At 39.1% G+C, this 23,528-nt stretch overlaps 1 protein-coding gene across 2 annotated transcripts in view; it reads right to left on the bottom strand.

Moving 5' to 3' along the window:
• Window positions 1–23,528, bottom strand: part of myo3a (myosin IIIA) — a 70,870-nt gene that overhangs the window by 22,194 nt on the left and 25,148 nt on the right. For both annotated transcript variants that reach the window (XM_030756289.1, XM_030756290.1), the window contains exons 7-25: window positions 23,106–23,251; window positions 19,111–19,176; window positions 18,835–18,990; window positions 18,421–18,462; window positions 15,828–15,921; window positions 14,000–14,116; window positions 13,435–13,539; window positions 11,558–11,641; window positions 10,863–11,065; window positions 8,850–8,948; window positions 8,632–8,746; window positions 7,968–8,094; window positions 7,304–7,514; window positions 6,121–6,268; window positions 4,234–4,387; window positions 2,694–2,782; window positions 2,474–2,603; window positions 1,863–1,945; window positions 1,559–1,600 (exon numbers count right to left, since the gene is read on the bottom strand). In XM_030756289.1, the coding sequence (XP_030612149.1) occupies window positions 1,559–1,600; window positions 1,863–1,945; window positions 2,474–2,603; window positions 2,694–2,782; window positions 4,234–4,387; window positions 6,121–6,268; window positions 7,304–7,514; window positions 7,968–8,094; window positions 8,632–8,746; window positions 8,850–8,948; window positions 10,863–11,065; window positions 11,558–11,641; window positions 13,435–13,539; window positions 14,000–14,116; window positions 15,828–15,921; window positions 18,421–18,462; window positions 18,835–18,990; window positions 19,111–19,176; window positions 23,106–23,251 (2,211 nt within the window). The remainder of the gene's footprint in view (window positions 1–1,558; window positions 1,601–1,862; window positions 1,946–2,473; window positions 2,604–2,693; window positions 2,783–4,233; window positions 4,388–6,120; window positions 6,269–7,303; window positions 7,515–7,967; window positions 8,095–8,631; window positions 8,747–8,849; window positions 8,949–10,862; window positions 11,066–11,557; window positions 11,642–13,434; window positions 13,540–13,999; window positions 14,117–15,827; window positions 15,922–18,420; window positions 18,463–18,834; window positions 18,991–19,110; window positions 19,177–23,105; window positions 23,252–23,528) is intronic.

Below are 23,528 nucleotides of genomic sequence, written 5' to 3'. Positions count from 1 at the left end.
ACAACTCTATACTTAAAACTGCTAGGACACCCCCCCCCCCCCCAAAAAAAACAAAACAAAACAAAACAAAACAAAAAAAAACAAAAAAGTAAAAAATAAAAATCCAAAGAATAATAAACAGACTGCTGTAACGAATGCATTAACCACTTAACTGTCTTAACCTGCATTTACCACATATTTGGTAACATTTTGATAGCTCTATATCAAATTCTCAGCATGAACACAACAGGAAGAAGACCACCTTTATAGCACACCATCAGCCTAATGCTGTTTGTAGTATTTAAATCGCTCATCGTGGCTTCTCAAGGGAATAAACCTGTGATGAGCTTTTCTCCTAAAATATGCTGATGAATGGAAATAAATTCAAGAACTAATCAAACAGTCTGTTTAAACGTAGCTACTGTCGATTGATTTTAGGTGAGCAAATCGCTTTAAGGCTTACATTTAGCAGTGGTGTACTGCCACAATCTAAAGTAATTCATACGGCCGTGTAAAGCCACTTAATTGAGGTGTCGGGATGAGTTTTATTTGGATGCTGGCACCTGAAAGAGTCAGGCTGATTACTGAATGCTTGGAGTGCAAAAAAAAGTTTTAACACTGTTTTAAAAGCATTTTTAAAAACTTTATCACTCATTTTGCCCAAACTACTTAGCAGAATTAGGCGTGGTGCTATAAACGCAAATCCACCATGGTGATGGATATGAATAAGTGTAGTATTAGCACAACATAGATCTGAGGGAAGCAAGAGATGTTTTTAGGTACATTTAGCATTTTGCAAAGCAAGGTGGCAAACAAAAATGATCTTACTGACATGCACAGAGACTACATGCAGGGAAAATGCCTTTAAGTGGACCTATTATGCACAATTCCAGCTCAATATTTTTATTCTTGGACTCTATGAAAGTAGCCTGAAATTATTCCCCTCATTTCACTTCCTGCTTTAGCTCCCTACCACGTTCCTTTAAGCCAGTTAACATCTGATTGGCTGCCCCTCATAAACAAATTCTGTTCTCACATCCAGAGCTGTGTGCCTGAGATGACCACATTAGGGATACCCACTCACCCTGGCATCATAACAAGCTTGTGGCTCACTAGGGATAATTTTACTCACGCTGACCTTATATTTTGGAACTTTTGTCAGTCACAGCATATGACCACTGCACAGCTGCAGGTTGCGCTCATCTAACAATGGAGAGTAACTCCTCTAAAACAGATCCAGACACTTGTGCAGTTCATGTACAGAAGTCACCTCCTCTGGAGGTGCTTGCATACTGCAGATTAAATGTGTTGTATAGACATATATTATAAAATCTATTTAAAATACAAGCTTGAATTTCTTTTTTTGAGAAGTCTATACAGTATGATAGAAAACAAGGAAATGCATAGTAGGTCCCTTTTCAAGGAGTTGATCTAAGTTACTTCAACTGTAACTAGCTCAAACAGAGCTACCCACCATTATATCTGGGCCCATTTGGACATTTTAAGGATATCTAGAATCTAGAGGAAAAGGGTCTACACTGATAGTTATACATTGAAGTTATACACACATGTTTATTACCTCACTAAAAGAAAACGAACTGTATAAGCTTAGCATTCCCATCTTTTGAAACAGAAATGCAGAGAAAGAGAGAAAGAGAAAGAAAGAAAATAAATAAAATAAGCCGTAATTACAGTTGGGTAAAAGACTGATGGAGGATAAATGGAAAACACAGTAGACACACAAGTATCTGAGCTGTAATTCAAGAGCAGCTCTCGGCTGGAGTAGTGAAAGTAATAAGGAGGAAATAAACTGAACAACTTTTCAGAGGAAGTTCTTTATGTGGGAGATAATACAGTGATAATGCAGACGGTGCTGTAAGTACCTTGGCGAAGGTGACGGTGCGTGTCGGGGTCCGTGGGCTCAGCATTGTGTTTATGCCTTTACCCTTGGTGTGGGCAAGGTTGCCTGTGAAATGAATAGTGGATTAGAGAGTGAGTCAGTGAGTAAACTACCCTGAACAGAGGGAAGAGACTTAGTCACACATCCAGAAATGATATGAAGAAACAGAGGTGGGATAATTACTGAGGTTACTTTTAGTCTAAATGTGAGTCTAAAAGTAGGCTTCTGTCATGCTGAACAATACTTGTGAGTTATTGCTGATCAGGTCAGTGAACCTGTCACGTTGTCATAAAGCACCAACGCTTTCAAACTACTTTTAAAGAGATTATTGGCTTTGTGTTTGGATTTTGACATCGCTGACAGCCTGCTCTTCCTGGCAAATACTCTGTCCTCCAATATTATTATTATTATTACAACAAATGTCTGATAGACAAGAGGGGAAGCTAAATGTGCTAACAGTAGCCTGCCATTTTATTTTAAGTATGTATTTGGTGCTGTTTTAAAACCGTTTAATCAAAAGGTAGAGCTTCTCTCCTCCTACCTTTCTGTCTTGATTTTAACTTTATTCACAAAGAGCTGTTGTGTCCGCATCACCTGTTCTGGTGAGGGGGTGAGTGACAAGTTTGCGAATGAGCTCGTTCTCCGACGACCGCAGCAGCAGGATGATGTCAGCTGGAAGGGTTTCTCTGTTCTTGGCCAAGAAGCCTGCAGCGTTATAAATCACCTTAAAGTTTGGTAGAGAGGGAAAAAAAGAAACGTGAATAACCAATGCCAACTAGCTTCAGTTTATGATTACAATTAAATGATAAGTTACCTTTCCAGCATAGTGGTGAATCCCAAAACCCAGGTCAACCCTCTTTGGCCTCCAGAAGCTTTTTGTCTTGAGATTATCTTCAAATTTCTCTAAAATATCAGATTGCACATGAGTTAATTATTTGAACAAACACCCAAAACCATCTAAAAGTGACTATACACCCTGAATTTAGCACTCTTAGAAGTCATAATCACTATTATAAGCTGGGCTGTGTGACATGGATCTAATAAACTTGGATAGGTCATCAAGTTTGATGGATGCAGACTTTATGATGATAACATCTACTGATTTAGGGCAAAGATGATATTTGTTTTCATGACACAGGCCCCTTAGTGTGGTCAAAGCAGCTGGAGGACATCATCCAAAGGTCTGGTGCCACAACAGAACTAGATCTTCAACTGGTCCTTCTTTTGCTTCCATATAAGTCTGCCATAGAAATCTACTATGCCATATAGTGCTGCAGTCAAGTTGATCAGCCTGTCATCTCACATAGCATTCCTGTTAGTTGGTTGCTTAGCATACATAGATCATAGCAGCAGCAATCACACTGTGAGACGGTAATTCTAAATTTTTAATACTGTCATAATTTAGTCCCAAGCTATCTTTGATTGCAAGACCTTTACAGCAGCCAACTTTAAACCGATAGAAAATATGAATATTCTAAGCAATACCAGTCTGAAAAAATAGGGAACTATAAAAAAGCTGCAGTTCACCTGATGGCCACTTGAGGCTGATTCAAAGAGCAAGTCATTTCCCATAGACTCCCATTTTAAAACTGTCATAACTCGTAGCATAAAGGACCCAAATACAGGACTCAAGGCAGACTAGATAACCAAATGCAAACCTTTTAGGAGCCCTGCTGAGGCTAGAACAATTAGGATATCAAAACAAGACTTTAAAAATACAATAACACAAAATATAAACCATAAACACAAAAACAAAAACAGAAATTCAAACTCAGCCATATTAACTAAGGATATAAACTCAAAACATGACCAAACCCAGGGACCAGGGCCAACTTACAGCATTATTCAATAAACATTCTTACATCCTGGTGGGAAAAACATGGTTTTAGTTTCTACAGCTAACTGCAAGCTATCTGCTAGGTGTCACCTCCACTAATTTGAGTCACTGAAATGGAGCTACTGACCAAGTTTGCAGTGTTGGTGTCTTTTGGAGCATTTCTAATGGAATTATCTGATAAATACTATGGCCTGCTGAGCAGTTAATTGCACCAACAGATGGTTCAAGAAGCATGTGCTTCAGCTGTGTTTTATCATATTTGTGGGCAATGTCCATATCAATCTGTGGTTTTGTTATGTTCATCTTCTCTGGGACTTTTGTAGTGGAAATAACCAAAAAGATGTGACTGTTAGAAATGAGCTTGGTTCAAATTAAAGACTCTGTTGTCATTGCTCAAAAACTGTGCCACCTTTTGGCAGGGAGAGAGTATGAATACCCAGTTAAAGAAAATAAATACAGGCTGTAGAAAGCAAATAAACACAGAAAAAAATGCAATCTTGAAATCTGAGCGACTGACCTACGAGTGTCTGGTCAGTGGCCTGTGGAAATCGACTCTCTTCATCCAGAAGTGAGAGCATGCCCATGGGCTTCTGCAAGAAAAGGTCCAGGAGCGGCCGGTTGTCCTCGTACTCGATCATCCGAGCGTCAACCTCTTCATTCAGGTACTCATCCTGCACAGGAATGGAAGAGTGGAAGTGTTTAAAATGAGGTGAGCTGCTGTGACTCTACATTTTGCCTTTAGTTGCCTTTTTTTCATAAACAGTTTGATGAAATCTACTTGACATGAAAAATAAAGATTGTTCTTGGGAGAAGGCAAACATTTATCAATACTATTACCAAGGTTCAAATAAATTCTCTTTGTGTTTGGGATTGCTTTAGCTAATCCTAACATATCAGGTCATATTAGATTGAATTATGACCATTATTAGCTTGTATTTTTTTTTTTTTTGCCATTTGTCTGTCATGTAGCTTATTTTTATGGACAAGTAACAAGAATGTTTCAACTTCTACAGAAATATTAAGTTTGAATGATTTTTCATTGAATGCTGATCTCTCCATTTGACTCTAAATATCGAATTGATTCCAAGGTTAATCTCCAAATCCTAGCAACAAATGGTTTTTCTATCTGGTCTCTGGTTGAGCACAAACACTCCCTGTTATAGGACAGCCTTCAGGTCTGGGTGACCAAATGTCTGGTCAATCTGGTCTGGTTCATCTTTGCTCTCCTTGGTACCAAGACACAATAAATGCTCCTGCCTTAATAACTGCTGAAGAGGTATTCCTGCATGAATAAAACCTTGTCTCACAATATCAAATACACTTTAAGATCCATTAAAGAGCAGTACAGTTTTGTAACCTCTGTCTGTTTTATTTCTTTAATGTCACGCTTGAGCGTTCAGAAAGGCTTGACCTTTTAAAATAAATGCGACTGGGACTTTACCTACATAAATCAGCCCAAATCAGCCATTTATGGACAGGATGATATTGTTGTGTTGTGTTGTGTTTTATCTCCTCTTAACTCGGCTCTGATAAAGCTGGTCTGCAGGGCAAAGTGAGCAAACCTGATCACATCAGGCTGACTCAGAGCTGCTAGTATGACTCAGCAGCATCACCAGGGACTTCTACTCCATGGAGAGCAGGACAAAAAGGGAACAAACAATATCAAATCAATCTGTTTATTCAAGCATGAAGTGCCACTGAAAGTAAATGAAGTACGGCAGGAATTCAGCAGGGACGCGGATAGATTAGGACAATATGCACCCACATGTGTAAACATATATGAAAACACAAAGGCTGAGGAGTTAATGCACTGCTGATAAGACTTACCATACAGCAATACTTTAATTCTGCCTTTTTATGTAGCGCTATTAATCTCACAGCACAGTACATTTCCCTTATGCTCTGAATATATATATATATATATATATATATATATGATGGCTGTATAGGACAATGTATTTCTGGGCCTGGTTCCAACAATACCCAAGAGTGAATTTAAGTCCAGCAATAAGTGTCTTCAACTCCTAATTGGACCTCGTTTGGAATGATTTATAGCACCTCTCAGTGGGTGACTCTAAATCATTTAACATTAGCAAACCATTCTGTGACCCCCCCACCCCCCCAAGGCAAAACCCTCCCATGAGACTGCACAAAGGGTGAACAGGGAACCTCATTCTGCCGTGAATAAAGACGGCAGCATACTTTACCCTTGCCATCTCTTTTAAAGCGCAGACTGATAAACGATGACATGTTATCTCAATTTAGATGGAAATGAGTTAGAACCAAGGTGAAAACTGCATGCAGAGAGCTTTCCAGGAGGGATTCAAACCCTCAGAAAGTGTTATTTGATTTCAGTGACAGGCTCGGGGGCATGCTGGTATGAGGCTTGCGGGCTGAATTTTACCTGTTCCCATGCAAAGATGTGCTGGTTGAAGTAAAACTGGATCTGCTCGTTGGCAATGTTGATGCAGAGCTGCTCAAAGGAGTTCTTCTTGAAGTTTTCAAAACCAAAGATGTCCAAAATGCCGATGTTCAGGCCCTTGTCATCCTCTCTGGAAAAGATGAGAATAAAGAGTTAAATCTTTAAATGCTTTTTAAGTCTTGTTACCAGTATGATGCACGGCTATGTTGTTCTGTCAGCCCATCTCCTCTAGTCAGTCCTCTAGCCTGGTCAGAAATATCCCAATTATGGACTCTTAGGAAAATGCAACATTTATGGTCCTTACACTGCGCTCTTTTTGATCTCCTGGAAACATTCATACTTTAGATTTTTTAATCATTATTATTAATATCTGTCTCTGTTCCACAGCATGTCTTTTGTCCTGTCTCTCTCCCCTCAGCCTCAACCAGTCACAGCAGAGCCAGGTACTGCTGGAGGTTTCTTCCTGTTAAAGAGGAGTTTTTCCTTCCCACTGTTGCCAAATGCTTGCTCATTTCGACTGGCAACAGGCTATTTACTAAAGATGGGCACAACCGCTGTGATGTCCACCATTGGTTTGCGGACTACTACTATGATACAGAGTCCAAATGTCACTTAAAGCACTCACTCTCTTACTCATGGAGAACTTAAAGCAGTAACATATTACAATATATATGAGCTAGAAACTGTTTTTGGAGCAAGCTTCAAACATGTTTATTTCTGCTCTAAATTTGGGCATTTTAACATGGGAGTCTGTGGGGACGACTCACTTCAGGAGTCAGCCTCAAGTGGTCGTTAGAGGAACTGCAATTTTTGGCACTTTTTTTTAAGCTAACTGTGAGGACATTAGTTGGCAGATGTTAGTCAGATGTTATAGTCTTATTATATTTAAAAATGTTAATTGTATATTGCACATTTTTAACTTTATGACACTTCACTAACCGTCTCAAAACTTCTCCTATTTTACCTGTGGCCCATTGACAGGATCCTAACCCTCATGTTGGGAACCACTGATGCTCACTGTAGATTTTAAAGTGAATTCTGCAGCTTTAAAGACTTGGCAATGAAATCTAGTGGTGTATCTATTTTAATCCAAAAGCAAGAACTTTTTGAGATGACCTCATTCATGACAGGCAAACACACCGTCATACTCTGCCCCCGGTCTTACCCTGGTTGGCTGTCAGGCCGCAGCAGCGTGTTGATTCGGTTGACAATCCAGTTAAAGAGGCGGCTGTAGAGAGCTTTACCCATGGCGTCCCTCACCTCCACCGCTTTTTCCACTGTGTTGGGTCTGACGATTGTCTCTCCCCGGGCAACAACACAGTGGGAGGTCAGGGCTTCCTGGAGCTCGTCTGAGCGGATACGCAGCAGAGATGCCACTGAGGTGACATGAGATAAAGAAGGGGATAAAAGTTAGCATCTATGGTGTTAGTGAAAGCAACACATCTTATGCAATATGCAGCTTTAGGTGTCCTCTTTCTGAATGAGCAAGAGAATATTCATCCAGTTAATAAGCCTCATCTATGCTGCTTTGAAAATTACCATCCAGAACAGGTGTCTAAATTTAGAAAATATAATACAAATCATGCGCTGTAAAATCTAACCATTACAAATGTATGCTTCTTAATGATTTTTCTGTACTAATGCAGTCTTGGGTAATTGATTTCCCCAAAATTATTTCCTATATTTATCTAAACATGAAGACCCCTGCAGAGTTAATGATGACAAGCAAAAGAGGGAAGCAGAGGAACGGGGTGTAGCAGAGGAAATTCATCATGTTTGGTTTTCTGTCATAATGCACCATGCCTCTCTCTCTCGCTTTCTTTTCTCACCATTCTCCAGGACAGAGATGTTGGATATGTTGCTCTTGTCTGTTTGGTGCTCTGAGGCGACTGGAGAAAACTCAATGTCACCAGAGTTGAGGATGGCAGCCAGGGTGCTGTAAACATTGCCCAGCTCCTGCAAAAATGATGTCAAAGATTGTTTGGGTGGGGGAACTAAATGGACACAGAAAAGGGCATTATTTGCTGAATCCTTAAATCTACTGAAAATACAGATTTAAAAAAAAAAAAAGAACTCATTCACCTGTAGCATATACATAAATGGGTCAGCTTGTACCGCATTTCATGCACGACAAGTCGCATAGTAAAATAGCACCGCCAAGTGATTATAAGATAAGTACTATTGACGTGCAGATCCCAAGAGCAATCAGTACTTTGAGCCTCATTAGGCTTCACAATGTCAAGAACTGACTGCCTACGTGCGCCTGTAGCTTTATGTTTCATCGCAATCCATATACAAGATGAGAGGAGCTGCCTGAGCACACTGATTCTCAAATGCCAACCATACTAGTACTATAGCTAATAAGGTTGTTTACATGTTATTTTTACATGCAGTGACTTTAATGAAGGTGCAAGAGAACAAGTCTGCGTGAAAGTTGGGATCAATGTTATGCTGCTAAACCTGTGGCCCAGTAATTAATGCAGTAGGTTATACCTCCAGGGTGAATCCAATGACTTTGAAACACTGTTCCACTGCATCAAACTGCTCCTTGTAGAAGGCGTTGTTCACTATGTCAGGCCCCAGTTTAATGTGCTCGTGGTACAGATACCTGCAGAACAAAAAGGAACCACTGGGGTTTCAGGAAGTCGGGAGTTTGCGGCGTGAGAAAGAAATAAATGTGTTTAAGAGAATCGTAGGAATGTCAAACCTACTTAGGCGTTTTGCTGTCAGAGAGCTTGTAGTGGGCTAGTTTCTTCCTGTCAGCCAGACCAGCATAAATGTAGTAGAAGATGTGGAAATTCCTCTCCCCCCTGTGGAAATGCACACATGTGCTGGAAACCCAAATCTTAAAAAGGAGACATGCTATGTAATTGTGTTAGCCACGTGATTAATGCCACTCCAGTTTTGATATGGCATGCTCCCTCATTATTTCATGGCAAATAAGCAGATGAAAGATCTGGAGTTCCAAATGTTGGACTTGCATTTGTAGGTGTTCACTGGAACTCTCAATATGAGGTCCAAAGAGATGCCGATGCACCTGAGCCATCATTAGCAAAACAAAATAAACCTATCAGAGAAATAGCAAAAACCCAGGAAAGCCCAAATAATCAGTCTGGTACACTGTTAAAAAAAATGAATGCACTGGCCGGCTGAAAAGGGCTGAAAAACCACAGAAGATGAAGGGTCACAGAATCCTTTGCTTTTTTTGATGAATCTTCATTGTGTGTGTACAGAGCCAAAGTTACAAACAATATGTTGTTATTCCAAAATAATTGGTCCTAATTGTCTCTCATTTAGACTAATGTAGTGATATTTTGTGCAATTATAATTGCATTTATATGGATATTTCATTAATTAAGTCACTGTACATTGTTGTACCACAAACATAGAAATACAGTGGAGGAATAAAAGCTAAAAGGCTAAAAAGCTTGGGCTTTGACTTTGGAGCCTCAGAAGGTGGGGAATCTTAATAAACATGCAATATAAGCATTGATTACTAATATATTCCCACGTGCTTTAATTTCAGTATCATTCATGCTTTAATTCAATGCATGGTTGCACGTTCATATTTTGAAAAGTGTGTTTGCTCAGAATGAAGTGATTTGAGTTTTGTTAACGCTGTCGCCAAAGATTCGAGACATCCAGGTTTGTTTGGACTGACAGAGAAATGTCCATGTGTGAAGGTAGATAATCCTCACTGGTGGAATTTCCGGGAATTTCCAAAGATAGAAAAAGGGACTGTTATAAAGCTGTTATGAAAAGTTCTTGTCTTTTTATATAAACTGACAATCTGCAGATTGAAAATCTTGATAACGGAGTCTTATTTACACCAGTTAAACAGATTTTAAGAGTTTCTGAAGTAATACTACAGAAGTGTGGCGTAAAGTAGATGGACGATGAACACTGAATGTCTTTGGTCATTTATTTTGAATAAAATGTAAGCTTAGATCCATATTAATCATAAATATGGTAAAGGAAAATCTTTCTTATCTTCTAAATCTGCCAAATGTATTAGTAAATAACCTTGTTTGTTTAAACAGGATAATCTTAGCTGAATTGCTAACTAAATTTGTCCCAGGATGTTATCAGCCTAGCTTTTCACTAAATCCCACTGCAAAGTGTCAACAATAATTTCAGGGACTGTGTGTGTAATTAAATTATCCTCATAATGAAGCAATTCAAAATGATCTTGCAGAGAGGCAATAAAACATGCAACCCTTAAATGAGTTCACCCTGTTTTCTATCAACCCAAATGCAATACTCATTAACAGACTGAAGCTCTGAATAAGGTTTACAGCCAAATCAAACTCTCTCTGATGTGTATGTCTGTTTTCTGATGCATCACTTGAGTCTGCCTTTGAAGTTCCGCAAAGGACACGTGAAAGACCACAATCTTTGATCAAACAGGAAACAAGCTAGCCCTTCCACTTGACCTGGTTTGCTCCCCAGACGCGTGATAAGAGGAAACGATGAACTGCCTGAAATGCAGGTGAAGGCAAATGCCACCAGTTTCAAATGAAAAAGCAGAGGTGAAAGAGAGCAAGAGAAAGAGACAGTCCATTACGCACTGATCCGTGGCCAGCTGGCAGAACAATAACCTTCACGGCAATGCTCTTTCAGAAGAGAACAGAGAGATGATTTAAATTTCTTTGAATGTCACTCTCAAATGAGGGTGACAACAGGCAAAAACAAGACAAAGACAAGAAAGAGGAAGTGAAATTTACATCGCCTGGTGGATAACTCTGGATTTCTCCAGCAGATACTCGGATATCTGTGCTCCGACCACTGTTCCGCCACAGGTGAACTTCATCTCCAGGTACTTGCCGAAGCGGCTGGAGTTGTCATTGATGACGGTGCAGGCATTTCCAAATGCCTCCACCAGGCTGTTGACCAGCAGGATCTTCTCCTGGAGTGTCCTATTGTTGGCCTAAATAAAACATAATTCCAGCTTAGATTGGGGACATCAATATAGTTTAAGTAACATTGCGACAATGTGACAAGTGACACTGCCATTTTCTATTATCTGCTCATATAAATGCAAAAGAGGGGAAATGAAATGACATTTTCTTTTCAGTTAGATTCCAAATTGTGACTGGCACCGACTGCAGCATCAACAAACTCATCATAAGATCTTCAACCTGCGTTAGCAGAATATTTACAATCTGTTGGATATGCAGAGGTTGCTGCGCAGTTTAAAACTGTAACTTTGTAGTTCTGTTTCTGTGTAAGTGACTTGTTTTCTCATGTTTTTGTCAGTCAGAAAAGCAGCGTTTGGATTTTTTGAACAGCTGACAGTTTCAACAATTTTCTGTTAAGATAATATTTTTATGCTAGCAGTTGGAAGATATTGGACATCCACGAAAAAATAAAGGAAGGAAACACAGATGAAATATTGTGTTGATCGGATAGTGTGACTCACCTTCCCGAGAACTGTTAGCTGCTGCACCAGCAGATGAGCACTCTCTGTTTTCCCTGCTCCACTTTCACCACTGATCACAACACACTGCACACAAGAAGTCACTTGAGTCACATTTAATTATATATGCACTCTGACTCCTAACAATAAAGGCTTTGATGCTAATATATGAATATTACCAATAACCTTACTAACAAATTTACCACTATTGTCACTGAAATATGTCAGTGAACACAGACAAAGGTCAGAAATCAACATACTGCAGTTTTTTAAAGGAAATGCAAATGTAGAAAAGAACCAAAATCTGGACTATGATGAAAATAACAGGCAACAAAGTCACTGAAGCTGACCTTCAATCCATGATGCTGAAAAATTAGCAGACATCTAAGCGTTCTGTTTTTCTTTTCTTTTCGTTTTTGTTTTTTTGTTTATTTGCTTTTTGCAGTCAGACTGTATATAAAAGAGGGACCTCAAGCCTCCGGGTGTGTGATTGTGTTAAAATCTGTGAAAAAAATGAACCTTCTAATCACTTGATTTATGCCCTCAGTGAACACCTTCCTAATAGATCTTATTCTTGCTAGTTTCAAGTCCTATTTAATGTAATATAATGTGCAATAAATATATTAAGGTTACATTTAGCATTAATAGTTAATAAAGCAGGGTGTTCTTGAGGGCTGGGCAACCTTGTTACTGATAAAGCTGCATGACCATGCAGGTAAAATCACAGTAAACTCCTGCCCTCATTCATTCAGCATTCAGCTGAACTAAAAGACACTCTGAGGTTGGGGTGGGCAATTCATTTCCCCGAGGACCCACATGAGAATCTGACTGTTGTGGAGAGCCACAGCAATAAGCTGAACTCAATTCTGCTCAATATAACTTTTGTCTCTTTAAAATTAATTGCCCACCCTTACCTTAGAGTGTATTTCTTGTTTAAAGCCTGTAAAGCCTGTAAAGTTTATGACAGTACAATTAGAAAAGGACTGAACAGGTATGGCTTGTAAGGGTTGCCAGGAGGAAGTCATGGCAACACAGCTTAGGTGAGCAAACCTCAAAAGTTCTAAAACAATGTCCTTTGGACAGGTAAGACCAAAGTTGAGGGCCACATTTGGTGAAAACCAAACACAGCATATCTGCACAAACATTTCAAACCACCTGCCAAGCACGGTGGTGGAGGGGTGATGATTTGGGCATTTTTTGCAGGCACAGGACTTAGGCACTTTACAGTCACTGAGTTGACCATGAACCATGAACTCCAGAGTGTGAGTCCATCTGTCTGATAGCTACAGCTTGGCTGAAACTGGGTCATGCAGGACAATGATCCCAAGCACAGCAGTAAATCTACAACAAAATAGCTGAAAGAGAAAATAATGAAGTCAAAGCTCAGAGCTCAACCAGATTGTAAAGTTGGAACAGGACCTTAAAAAAGCTGTGCATAAATGAATGTCTGCAAACATCAGTGAACTGAAGCAACACTGAATAATGGGCCAAAAACTCCTCCATAACAATATGAGAGATGGATAAAATCATACAGAAAACCATTACTTCAAATTACTGCTGCTAAATAGGTGGTTCTACAAGCTACTGAACCAGTAACTTAGTTTTCCACAGGACTGAATTTTAGAATCTTATAAAAACTTTCTTTCTCATGACTGTAGCCTTTTTGTCCAAAGATGATCCAGTCAAAAGCCCTTGAATCACGTCCCAGTACTTGTCAGATTGAGTCGTGGATGCACTTTACTAACCATGCTAGCAACCCCATAACAAAACAAACAACAAAAAACAAAAACAAAAAAAAACAAAAGAGCTTTCTTCACAAAGGACAATGTAAAAAAAAAAAAAAAAGTTAGGTTGCTTGTGATAATTGAGGAGCATATTACCTGATCAGCATTGTATGACACCATAGACTGGTAGGCAATATCAGCCACAGCAAAGATGTGTGGCAGGTTAGCTGTACGCTTAGCTCCTATGTACAGCTTAGTGTACTTTGAAGAGAGGGAGGAAAAAGATGAAAGCTTATTAGAGGTGTGCACAAGAGTGTAAAGAATACAAGAAAACAGATGCAATTTTATAGAAAACTAAATAATTTTACAAAGTGGGTTTGTTACATTCTTTGAGGAGAGGAATGAAAAATATCAACAAACGAGGCAAAAACATGACGATTGTGATGAAAATACAGTCAGTGAGGTGTGGAAGAGGCAGAGAAACAGCGGCATTATCTGTGAAAGTGTGTGTGTGCGTGTGTGTGTGTGTGCATGTGTGTGTGTGTGCGCGCACGCATGCGCGCTGTGTGAGGCTAAATGGGATGCAGCAGACTGAAGAACTGCAGAGGCACTAATGAGCTACGCTGGGCTACATTTACTGCATTATTGACCAAATGTAGGAGCGTGTGTGCACAGAAGGAACACACAGATGCCAGTAAAACAAAGGTCTATCTCTACTGACCTCAGCTGTGTATATTTCCATCTTATGGAAAGGATTGACTGCAATGAGGATGTCTCCCACATATGTGTAAATCTGATCTCTTCCATAGCGATTCTGAAGCTGCTCTGTGACAGTGTTCTGGAAAAAAAACAAAAAGAAAACACCCCAGCATGAGATGCTTGCTAAACAAATTAATAACAACATGAACCATATTAGGAGACAAAAAAATCTGAAGCAGTTTAATTTATTGCACTACCTCCCTCAAAACAGGAGAGCCTTTCGGCTTGAAGGATGGTGGAAATATCCGCTGGCAACTGAGATGTCTTCAGTCATTCGATACATCAATATTAATTTCTGATTGTGACTGATGAACTAGAGTCATTTCATCACTAAAACGACTACTTAGTAGTTTGTGTTTGAACGTGTTGGCGGCTGTTCCTCTTGTCTGGGTTACAGCTAAGAAAAAATCCTTTGAAACTAATTTTGGCCTTTGAAACTAATTTTGGCCATGTAAGCAGCTTATGGTTAAAAATTAATAACTTATGGTTATAACTTAATAGCCATGTCATACACCAAAATTTTAGCCGACCTCCCTGGCTGCCACTGTTACATACTACAAGGGGAATAAATAAAAACAACAAAATTTTCAAATTATTCCGGCATGGTGCCAGGATTCCAATTTTGGATGGGCCGGAGTGGTTTGGGCTTGGGCCTGTAATTACAGAAATTAATATTTTGAATACACATGTATAAGGTTAAAAAACAAAATACCCGATCTATCATATTTTTGGTGTTATCCATTCACTTAAACACCAAAGTGTAATTAAATAAATAGTGTATGATTTGAAGGATTCATTTCATATAGATGAGAGTAAAACACTGACTCACATCAGCAGGGAGAGAGAGCTGAGCACTGTGCCGTAAGTTTATTAACTTATCTCAATGAATAGATAATAGATAGAAGAAAAATCCAAGAAAAAACACATACATTAACAAGAAGCACTCTGAGAGAGCAGACCTCCACCAAGGCAGCTCACTCTATGGGCAGTATTTACTTTAAAGGGAATAGTATTTTATTTTGTATATATTCATTTTATTTTCTTTGTTCTTTTTAAATGTACTTTAAGAAGTTTGTAGTGCAGTAAGAATCAGATAAGGGCAGTCTGACAGATGTTTACTTTGATTACACAAACATTATGTAGGCATAGGTAAAAAATAATAGATATTGATTTGTAAATAACTGGACATAACTAACTAGGCAGATCATTCTTTCTCTTGGCAATACTTTCTTTAAAAGTCTCACACTTCTTGGGGTCAACTTGAAAGAAGGGCAGATGTGAAATGTAAAAGTGAGGTCAGAGGTCAAATGTGACATGATATTTGGATGCATACTAATGTGATATTTAGAATCCCTGTATATCAGTATCATTTCCTAAATGTTGCCAGTACAAACAGAGGCAGCAGAATTTTAAGCAGTTTTAAAGATAAAAACATTTTCTGAAAGATTGACTTTATTTCACCTTGAAGAAGAGGTCAGAGGTTGAAAGAATTCCCATATATTGTTCCCTAAATGCCTATATGCTCAGTAATACAACACCAGTAAGAAACATAGTTTTAAATAGCACTATATAGCAATGTTATCTTTTTGACCTTCAGATTAATCTATTAACCTTGAAGGAGAGGTCAGAGGTCAGATGTGATATTTTAAGTCTTTATATGGTACTTTCTATATGTTGACAATACACACTTTTATCAGTTTTGGACCAATAAATCATTAAGTTGACATTGAAGACCTTGATGGATGCAAGACAAATTCTGATGGACGTCAACGTTTTTTTTTTTTTTTTACCTCATCTAGAACTTCAAGGGTGGCGAGGTCATCCACCTCATCTGCGTCCTGCATCATCGTGTGGCTTCCTTTTTTGGTGTGAATACGTTCATGCCTGGAACACAACAACCACATCTGTTACTGAGCAAACGATATAACATACACACTGCTCATCACAACAACACTGTAAAAGGACTCTAAACTCAAACTATGAGCACAGCACTGTGAATGTTGTTGTTTACACATTATTGTTTCATTTCAAACAACGTACATAAATAAATCAAGTCTTCAACTAGACAAAAATCTAAATGTAATTATAATTATAATGTAATGATGTGGTTCCCTTCGTTCTCACACACGTTGTCCCGCCTAAGGTTCGGTCAAAAATGTGTTTTTAGAGGTGAGGAAAGTCTGAAGCTCAAATAAACTGAAGCACATCAAAACTCTCTTCAGTCCCATCTTCATACATTATCATGGAAACAAACATGAATGTTAAATTTAGCAAATTCTAGTAATAATGTAATTTTTTTTTGTGTTTGTTTTTCTGTTGTTGTGTGTTTCTTTTATTTCTTGCAGTCTCAGTATTTTGCAGAGGCCAGATATGGTCACACACAGCGGAGCTTTTACTGGAGGAGGAGTAAACATAGAGAGAGGTAAATATTTTTAATCCAAGAGGGAGGATAAACTTCAGAGCAAGGTGACTTATATCCAGTAAACATCTTTTCTCACTGAAATAAATGCATCTTTATTTTCTGAGAGATTGTCTGCAACAGGGAATAAACTGATCTCACAAGATTAACGCACTGTAGGAACATATTTACACCTACTGACATCACAACAGAACTTCATGACATCTGCTTATTACCACAAATCAATTTACTTACTAAAATATATCCAGAATTATCAAGAGGTATCAGAAATCCATTTAGAGCAAATATAGCTGCACGTAATTTACTGGACAGCGTTTTAGCTTTATTGTATAATCCTTGTTATTAGACTTTTAAGAATATCATATGGTTGTCTTATGTTTCCTAAAACTAAGTATTGTTGGCAGTGCTCAGCTAGTTTTGTAATTTGGCAGTTTGTATGCTTGAGCATAAGGGTCATTCTATGTGAGCTGACCAAATGCTTCCAACCTGACCATCTCTGATTTCACCGAATAAATTCCAGGGTGATGACACAGTTTTTAATAGGGAAACTGCCAGATTTTAGCTTTCTATTGCTATTACTTTGCTCATTTTAAAAAAAAATATGATGGAATTTTTAAGTCATTTGTGTGGAGCAAGTTTCAGACACCTATAACTAGAGGACGACTTAAGCTATGGCCAAATATCTGTTACTATGACTTCAGAAACATGGAGTTTCAAAAGTGTAGCTGTGGATGCTGCTGGTAAGTAAAAACATTAACTTTTCAAAAAATTAATTTTGAGAATGTGAGATAGAACACCAGCACAAATGTTTGATATATTACTGCCAGACACCAAATCTTACTAAAAAAAAAAAAAAAAAAAAAAGCTACAGGATGTCATTTTCTTTGGAATAGATCATTTGTCTGATTTGAGTAATTTCATCATATAGAGTACACCTCATATGTGGGAATCTGTGTTATACATTTCAACCCCCCCTATCTTTGAAACTGTTCTTTCTATAGGGACAGCTGTGGCTCAGGTGATGGAGCGGGCCATCTACCAATCAAATGCTTGTGATTAGGTGAATGAGACTTGTAGTAGGAAACATTTTGAGTGCTCAAACTGAGTAGAAAGGTGCTATAAAAGTTTCAGTTCATTTACCATTTGCAGGTCTTCAGTTATGGTAGTGTAGGCCGTGCTATCAAATTTTCAAGCAAATTCAAGCTCTTAGAATTCTGTTGAACTTCAGCTACACTTTTGAAATTTCATGTTCCTGAAGTCACAGTAGCAGATATTTGCAGTAAAACAAATTGAATGACATGGCTTAAGTAGTTCTCTAGATATAGCTCTGAGAACGCTGCTCAGAAAAGGTTTGAAAATGATCCTGACATAATCACAAAAGTTATGAGCAAAGTGATACTGTAACAGTAGAAATCTGAAAATGTTTCAGTTTTCCTATTAAGATGTTTATCATCACCCTGGAACTTTTTCAGGGAAATCAGAGATCATCAGGCTGTAAATTTGGTCTCTTGATATGGAATGACCTATAATAGAAGTTTTTCATTAACAAATAATAAGACCATGCACAGATTTCTGTGAAATAACATTACAAAGACTCATCGCATTGTTGTAATGTCCCCCTAAAAGCCCTATTCTGAACTCTGTCTCAACTTATCACTGCTGAAACATCATTTATCTGATAGTAATGCTGACCACAAGTGAGTTTTAAGTTATTTAAATCCTGTAGTTCATTCACAGTAAATTTCACAACTTCTTTATATCAAAATAAAACTCAGAAAACAGAACAAACAGTGACAACAGCGTGGTTAAAGGGTGGCAGCTTATGTACAGTCTAAATCAGCCCATAGTGTTGATGGCAAATACATGTGCAATCACAACTACAACTACAAATTGTAAGAGCTTTGACTGGACTAGAAAAGCTCCTACTGTGGCACAAAGGTCACATAAGCATCCTCTATAGTTACCTGTCATTACTGTCTGTGCCTCTGTCTGTCTTTCCATGATGGCTTAAATGACAGAAACAGGATCGACATGTTATCACTGTACAGGAGAGACACACTTTTTCCGAGGGAACATTTCGACCCATACTGTGCAGTCTGCACCTCAAGTGAAGCCGGTGCAGGATTGAGCTGTTGTTTGTGTGAGGGTGACAGGGCTTGTAAAGCATCCAGCAAGGAGGGTAATTTGGATTATACTGTCGGCAAAAGCTAAGCTGCAGCCTAGCATATAACAGCCACTGACAGGAAGGGTGTTAGGTTTTAAGTTTTGCATGGGGTTTGTATCAAAATCGATCAAACACTTCACCGTGTGGGAGTATTCAGCTCACACAGCAAGCTACTGGAACTGAAACGTACAGACAAATGCCGTGAGGACAATACCTTGTTTTTTCAATCACTCCAATTTGCTGGTTGAGATCAATGAGCTCAATCAATTGTTTCTGCAGGATTTTCTCTCTGCCTACAGTCTGTTTGATGAACACATGCTGGAGCAGGTCTAGCACATTTGGTCTCAGCTCAAAGTCCTTGATCAGACACCTTTGAGGTGGGAGAAGAAGCATGAGGTAGAAAAAGGATTTATATTCAAAGCATCTGGTTATCAGTGTAAATATTTATGATTCACACAGGAAGGATAAACACACTAGAAGCCACACTCACTTGCAGATGAAGTCATTAAACTCATCTGACCAGAGCTCCGGCTGGTGGAGAGTAGGCGGTGGGTTTCTGTTAAAGGAAGAAATGGAAAAGATAAATGGAAAGATAAGATGAGATGGGATTTACGCAGGTAGGATGGAGAACAAAAGGCTGGAACAATTCGGCACTGAGGGCATCCAGAGGTGTTTCTCTGACTTCCAACCCTCAGAGCTGTGCACCTGGATGGTATTGATACAGGTGATTTTAGGAAACTACAGAGCGCAAGGAAATATCTACACCACAACCAGAACTTCTGAAAAGCTTTACCCTGAAAAAATGCCACTGAAACATACACACACACTGTTTTGGGGTTAAACTTAACAAGGCCTCACAGCATAAAAACAACTGGGCTAATTGGATTCCCTGTTCTGCTTTAAGTACCTCTTTACAAGAGGGCTCCAGGCACTCGGTAGGGAAGTCAACGCTTTCTGCTAATGCATCGGGGCCTTTTGCACGTTGGCTCTGACAGCAATAAATTGGTCTAATGAGAGGACATTCGTCTCCTTTTTATCACACAACACAACCAATATAGACAGGAAATGCATCAGACATTTATTTGCAGTCTGTTTGCCTAATACTGTGACCATTAAAGTGTTTTTCTTATCCGGAAGACAAACTGGGTCCTGTGGAGATGAGGCGTTACACTGGGTTACCTGAATAATAAACCACTATAAGGGCTACAAGGATTTGGACATATTTTAATTATAATTTCTTGTTTAATGCCCGGTTTGCTGAAGCAATTTGTTCAGTTTCTCTTGCCAAAAGTTCACTTTGCAAAGTACCGGACACAAGTTCAAATCTTCTATTACACATAATGAAAATGAAAGCTTAACTATTAATACTTGAGCATAATTACAGTGACACTTTAAATCTTTTACCCACTCCAGAGGTGAGATATCATTTCAAACCTTGTGGACTGATGCACAGTCATATTTTTAAAAAAGTACACCATCAGGTACATCATTAGGACATAATAAACATAATCTGGTCCCTAGCAGGTCTTAAAGTTAGGTAAATACAACCTGAGATGAATAGCAGCACATGCCATATTACACAATTTACACCATTATTTATGTAGCAAAAACTGAAACCAAAATGCAGAAGCAGCGCATGAAAAACAAACAACACCCTTACTGCTTTCACAGGAATTAAGAATTTAAGTAGCAGCCAGGTGCTACTAATCAAAAGCACTCAAAATCCTTCTCACATACAAGGCCTTGAATAATCAGGCCCCATCTTATCTTAAAGACCTCAATATCACCCCAAGAGAGCACTTTGCTCTCAGACTGCTGGGATACTTAAGAGTAGAATGGGAGGCAGCACCTTCAGCTTTCAGGCCCCTCTTCTGTGGAACCAGCTCCCAGTTTGGATTCAGGAAACAGACACCCTCTCTATTTTTTGGCAGCTTCCTGGTCTGGAGCATTCATATGTGTGTTAACACAATGCAAAAGAGGAAAGGCATCAGCAACAAGAAACAATTGCTGGTGTTCATCAATGCAACACAATCTCCCTAAGAATGAGCATCCTAGCAAATTTTCCCCAAGGTCAGACCGTGCAATGCTCAGAGAAACTGCAAAAATCCTGAGAGCTAGAAGATTAAAGTGAAAATGTTTGGCCATAATGCACAACAGCACATTTGGATCAACTGTCAAATACAGTGGTGGAGGGGCTTATTTTGCATCTTGCAGTTACTGAGTCAACCATGAGCTTCTCTGTATACCAAAGCACTCTAGAGTCAGAGGTGCCTTTTGAAATGTGTTGGCTGCAGCACTGAGCCACAGCTTTTACTTTGAAGGCGAACATTCTCCATTTATGGTTTGCATCACACTTCTTCAAGGTTAGTCGTTAGCAAGAGTTTGCAGACAAGTCAGCATCTCCCCTACAAACTACAGGCAATCGCAGCAACCAGAGTGATCACAAGGAGGTTTTTGATGTAGCGCCCTCTGAAATCAGTTGCGTGTTGCAACAGCCAAAAATCTCCAGGAACCACTCGTCAACCAACGGGGAATGTACATTTTTTCCCCTCATGTCCAGTGGTAGCATAACATCTAATATGGCGGACAACTCTTATGAAACCTCTATAGGGAAACTGTAAAGGTAAACATATACTATATAGTATATGTTTCTGTTGTAATGTGTCAAACTCCTGTGTCCAGCAAATTTTAGGTCAAAATGTACTGAAAATTAAAGAATGCAATACTTATTAAAAATAAGCATTAAAGGGATCATATGAAAATGAGGAATCGTTTTGATGATCTGCTGTTTTTATTTTGGCAAATGTATACTATATAACAGAGAGTGGCTCAACTGATGCCCTCAGTGTGGCTTTTTCCAAGACTGCTTGACGAATGAAACCAGAGTAGTGAGAGGAGGGAAGTGAGGAGTGTGAAGAGAGAGCCTGAAGCTCTGGCTGCAGCAGTCACATAGATTGTGAGAAAGCTGTATGATGGCTCCGGCGGAGCACGACCCCCAGAGCAAACACACAGGACAGCCGTGACACAGCAGCAGTCTGTGTGCGTAGGTGTGTGTGTGCGTGTGTGTATGTTTTACGGCAGTGATGGACAGAGCTGTGCTGTGACAGTAAGTGCTCTCACACTGAAATCAGGTGGAGATAAACAATTAGAAATTCAGCTCACAGTACAAACAAAGAGAAAGTGGGGCTATGCCCACAGCCCCCCTCCCCCCAACAGGATGAATGGGATGAGTGCCGGGGGGGGGGGGGTGGTATCTTATGGATAAACCCCTGCAAGCAGAAAAAAGCCATTTGAACTGAAAAGACTGTACTTAGTGTGGTGACAGTCTGTATAGAGACACAAATCACTATGTTGGAAGCAGGAGAGGACTTTTCTGTACTGTAGTGCAAGCACTATACATTACGCTGTCTTTAGAAGCTGAGGAGCCAGATAATGAAAACATGCCCACTCTTGTGTGATGGTCTGCATCAGTGCAGTGAAAAAAATATCATCTTGTTTTACTTCTGCCTGGGGTGAGCTGTACTGTATCTTTAAGACAATGGCTGTTTGCATGCATGGTTCCAGCTTTACCACTCTGTGAGGGTGGTTCACGTCAACGGCCTCAATAAATATCTGCACCAAAGCTTCGTCAGGTAAGCTATGCTGACAAATTTGACCAAAAGCCTAGTTTTTTATTTTTATTTCAGTTATCTAAAAAGATTTTTTCACATGTTGTTTGGTTCTAGTTAACTATAATAACCCTGGTGAGGAAAACAGATGAATAAATTGCAAGTATAGTTAGGACCACTATAGACAAAACAGTATGGTTATAAGTTATGGGACCTCCATATCAATACATGCATATATACATGGAAAGCCAGAGGTGAAAAGAGCAGCAGAAGGACACCCCCCCAAACCCCCCTCGCCCCGCCCCAAACCCCCCTCTCCCTGCCCCAAGTCTTAATACATGCCTGTATTTGCATTTTCAAAAGGAGCTATGCTTTTCAGTCCATAAGCTGTTATTAAAAAGTCACCAAATGTAAGTGTTTTAGAGTTAAATTTAAAAAATTTATTCACAACCGTGTCAAATTAAAAGGCTACTCATTATTTTATCACTCTGACAAAGTCATTAATCAGCTGTATCAAATCCAGGGATGGAAAAGCAGCATAATAATAGCTCTAATCTATAATAGCACCTTTCAAGATATCCAAGATGTAAAAACACATTACATAATCCAAAAGCAAACACAGTACAAATAAAATCAAGTGAAATTGTGTCTATGAGCACTTAATTATGTGTAGGCAAACTGTCACTACCTCTAAAGCAGAGTCTGAAGTTCAGTAAAACTTACACCAAGTCAAAGTCTCTTTGAAGATTAAACTCATTTCCAAAGAGCACACAGCATTTTTTTTTTATTTGCATCTTTCAGCTCAGATTTGTCACCTAAAATCAAAAACCAAATTCATTCAGCACAGCAGAATATGGAATAAATATGGCAAGTTTACCTGGGTATTTTAAAAAGAGCTCTCATTGGGTGGAGGTCAGAGAGGGGTGGGTCTCCATCTCCCAGCTCTATAGCAGTGATACCCAGGGACCAGACGTCACAACGGGCATCATAGGTGGAGTCCAGCTGCTGCTCACATGCTATTACCTGCAGGGATGATGAAATAAAGAACATATAATAGATGGTCTAATTTCTCATTACACATATGAAGAGTAAAGCAGTAAAATCAGGGTCTATTTCCTTATTTGGAAGTCAGTATTTATGTTGTTTTTTTAAAGTTCCTCCGCACAAACAAGCCTGTGAAAGAATAAAATGTCATTATAAAGTTGTGCATTAACAACAAAAGAACTAAATAGATTGCAGCAGCTCATCCAAAACCACTTTCTCATTATCATTTGCTGTGAGCAGCGCAGCAAACAGCCAC

Source organism: Archocentrus centrarchus, chromosome 20 (genome assembly GCF_007364275.1).
Source record: "Archocentrus centrarchus isolate MPI-CPG fArcCen1 chromosome 20, fArcCen1, whole genome shotgun sequence".
Classification (NCBI taxonomy): domain Eukaryota; kingdom Metazoa; phylum Chordata; class Actinopteri; order Cichliformes; family Cichlidae; genus Archocentrus; species Archocentrus centrarchus.
The sequence above is the reverse complement of the archived record's forward strand: the minus strand, read 5'-3'. Positions and strand labels throughout refer to the sequence as shown.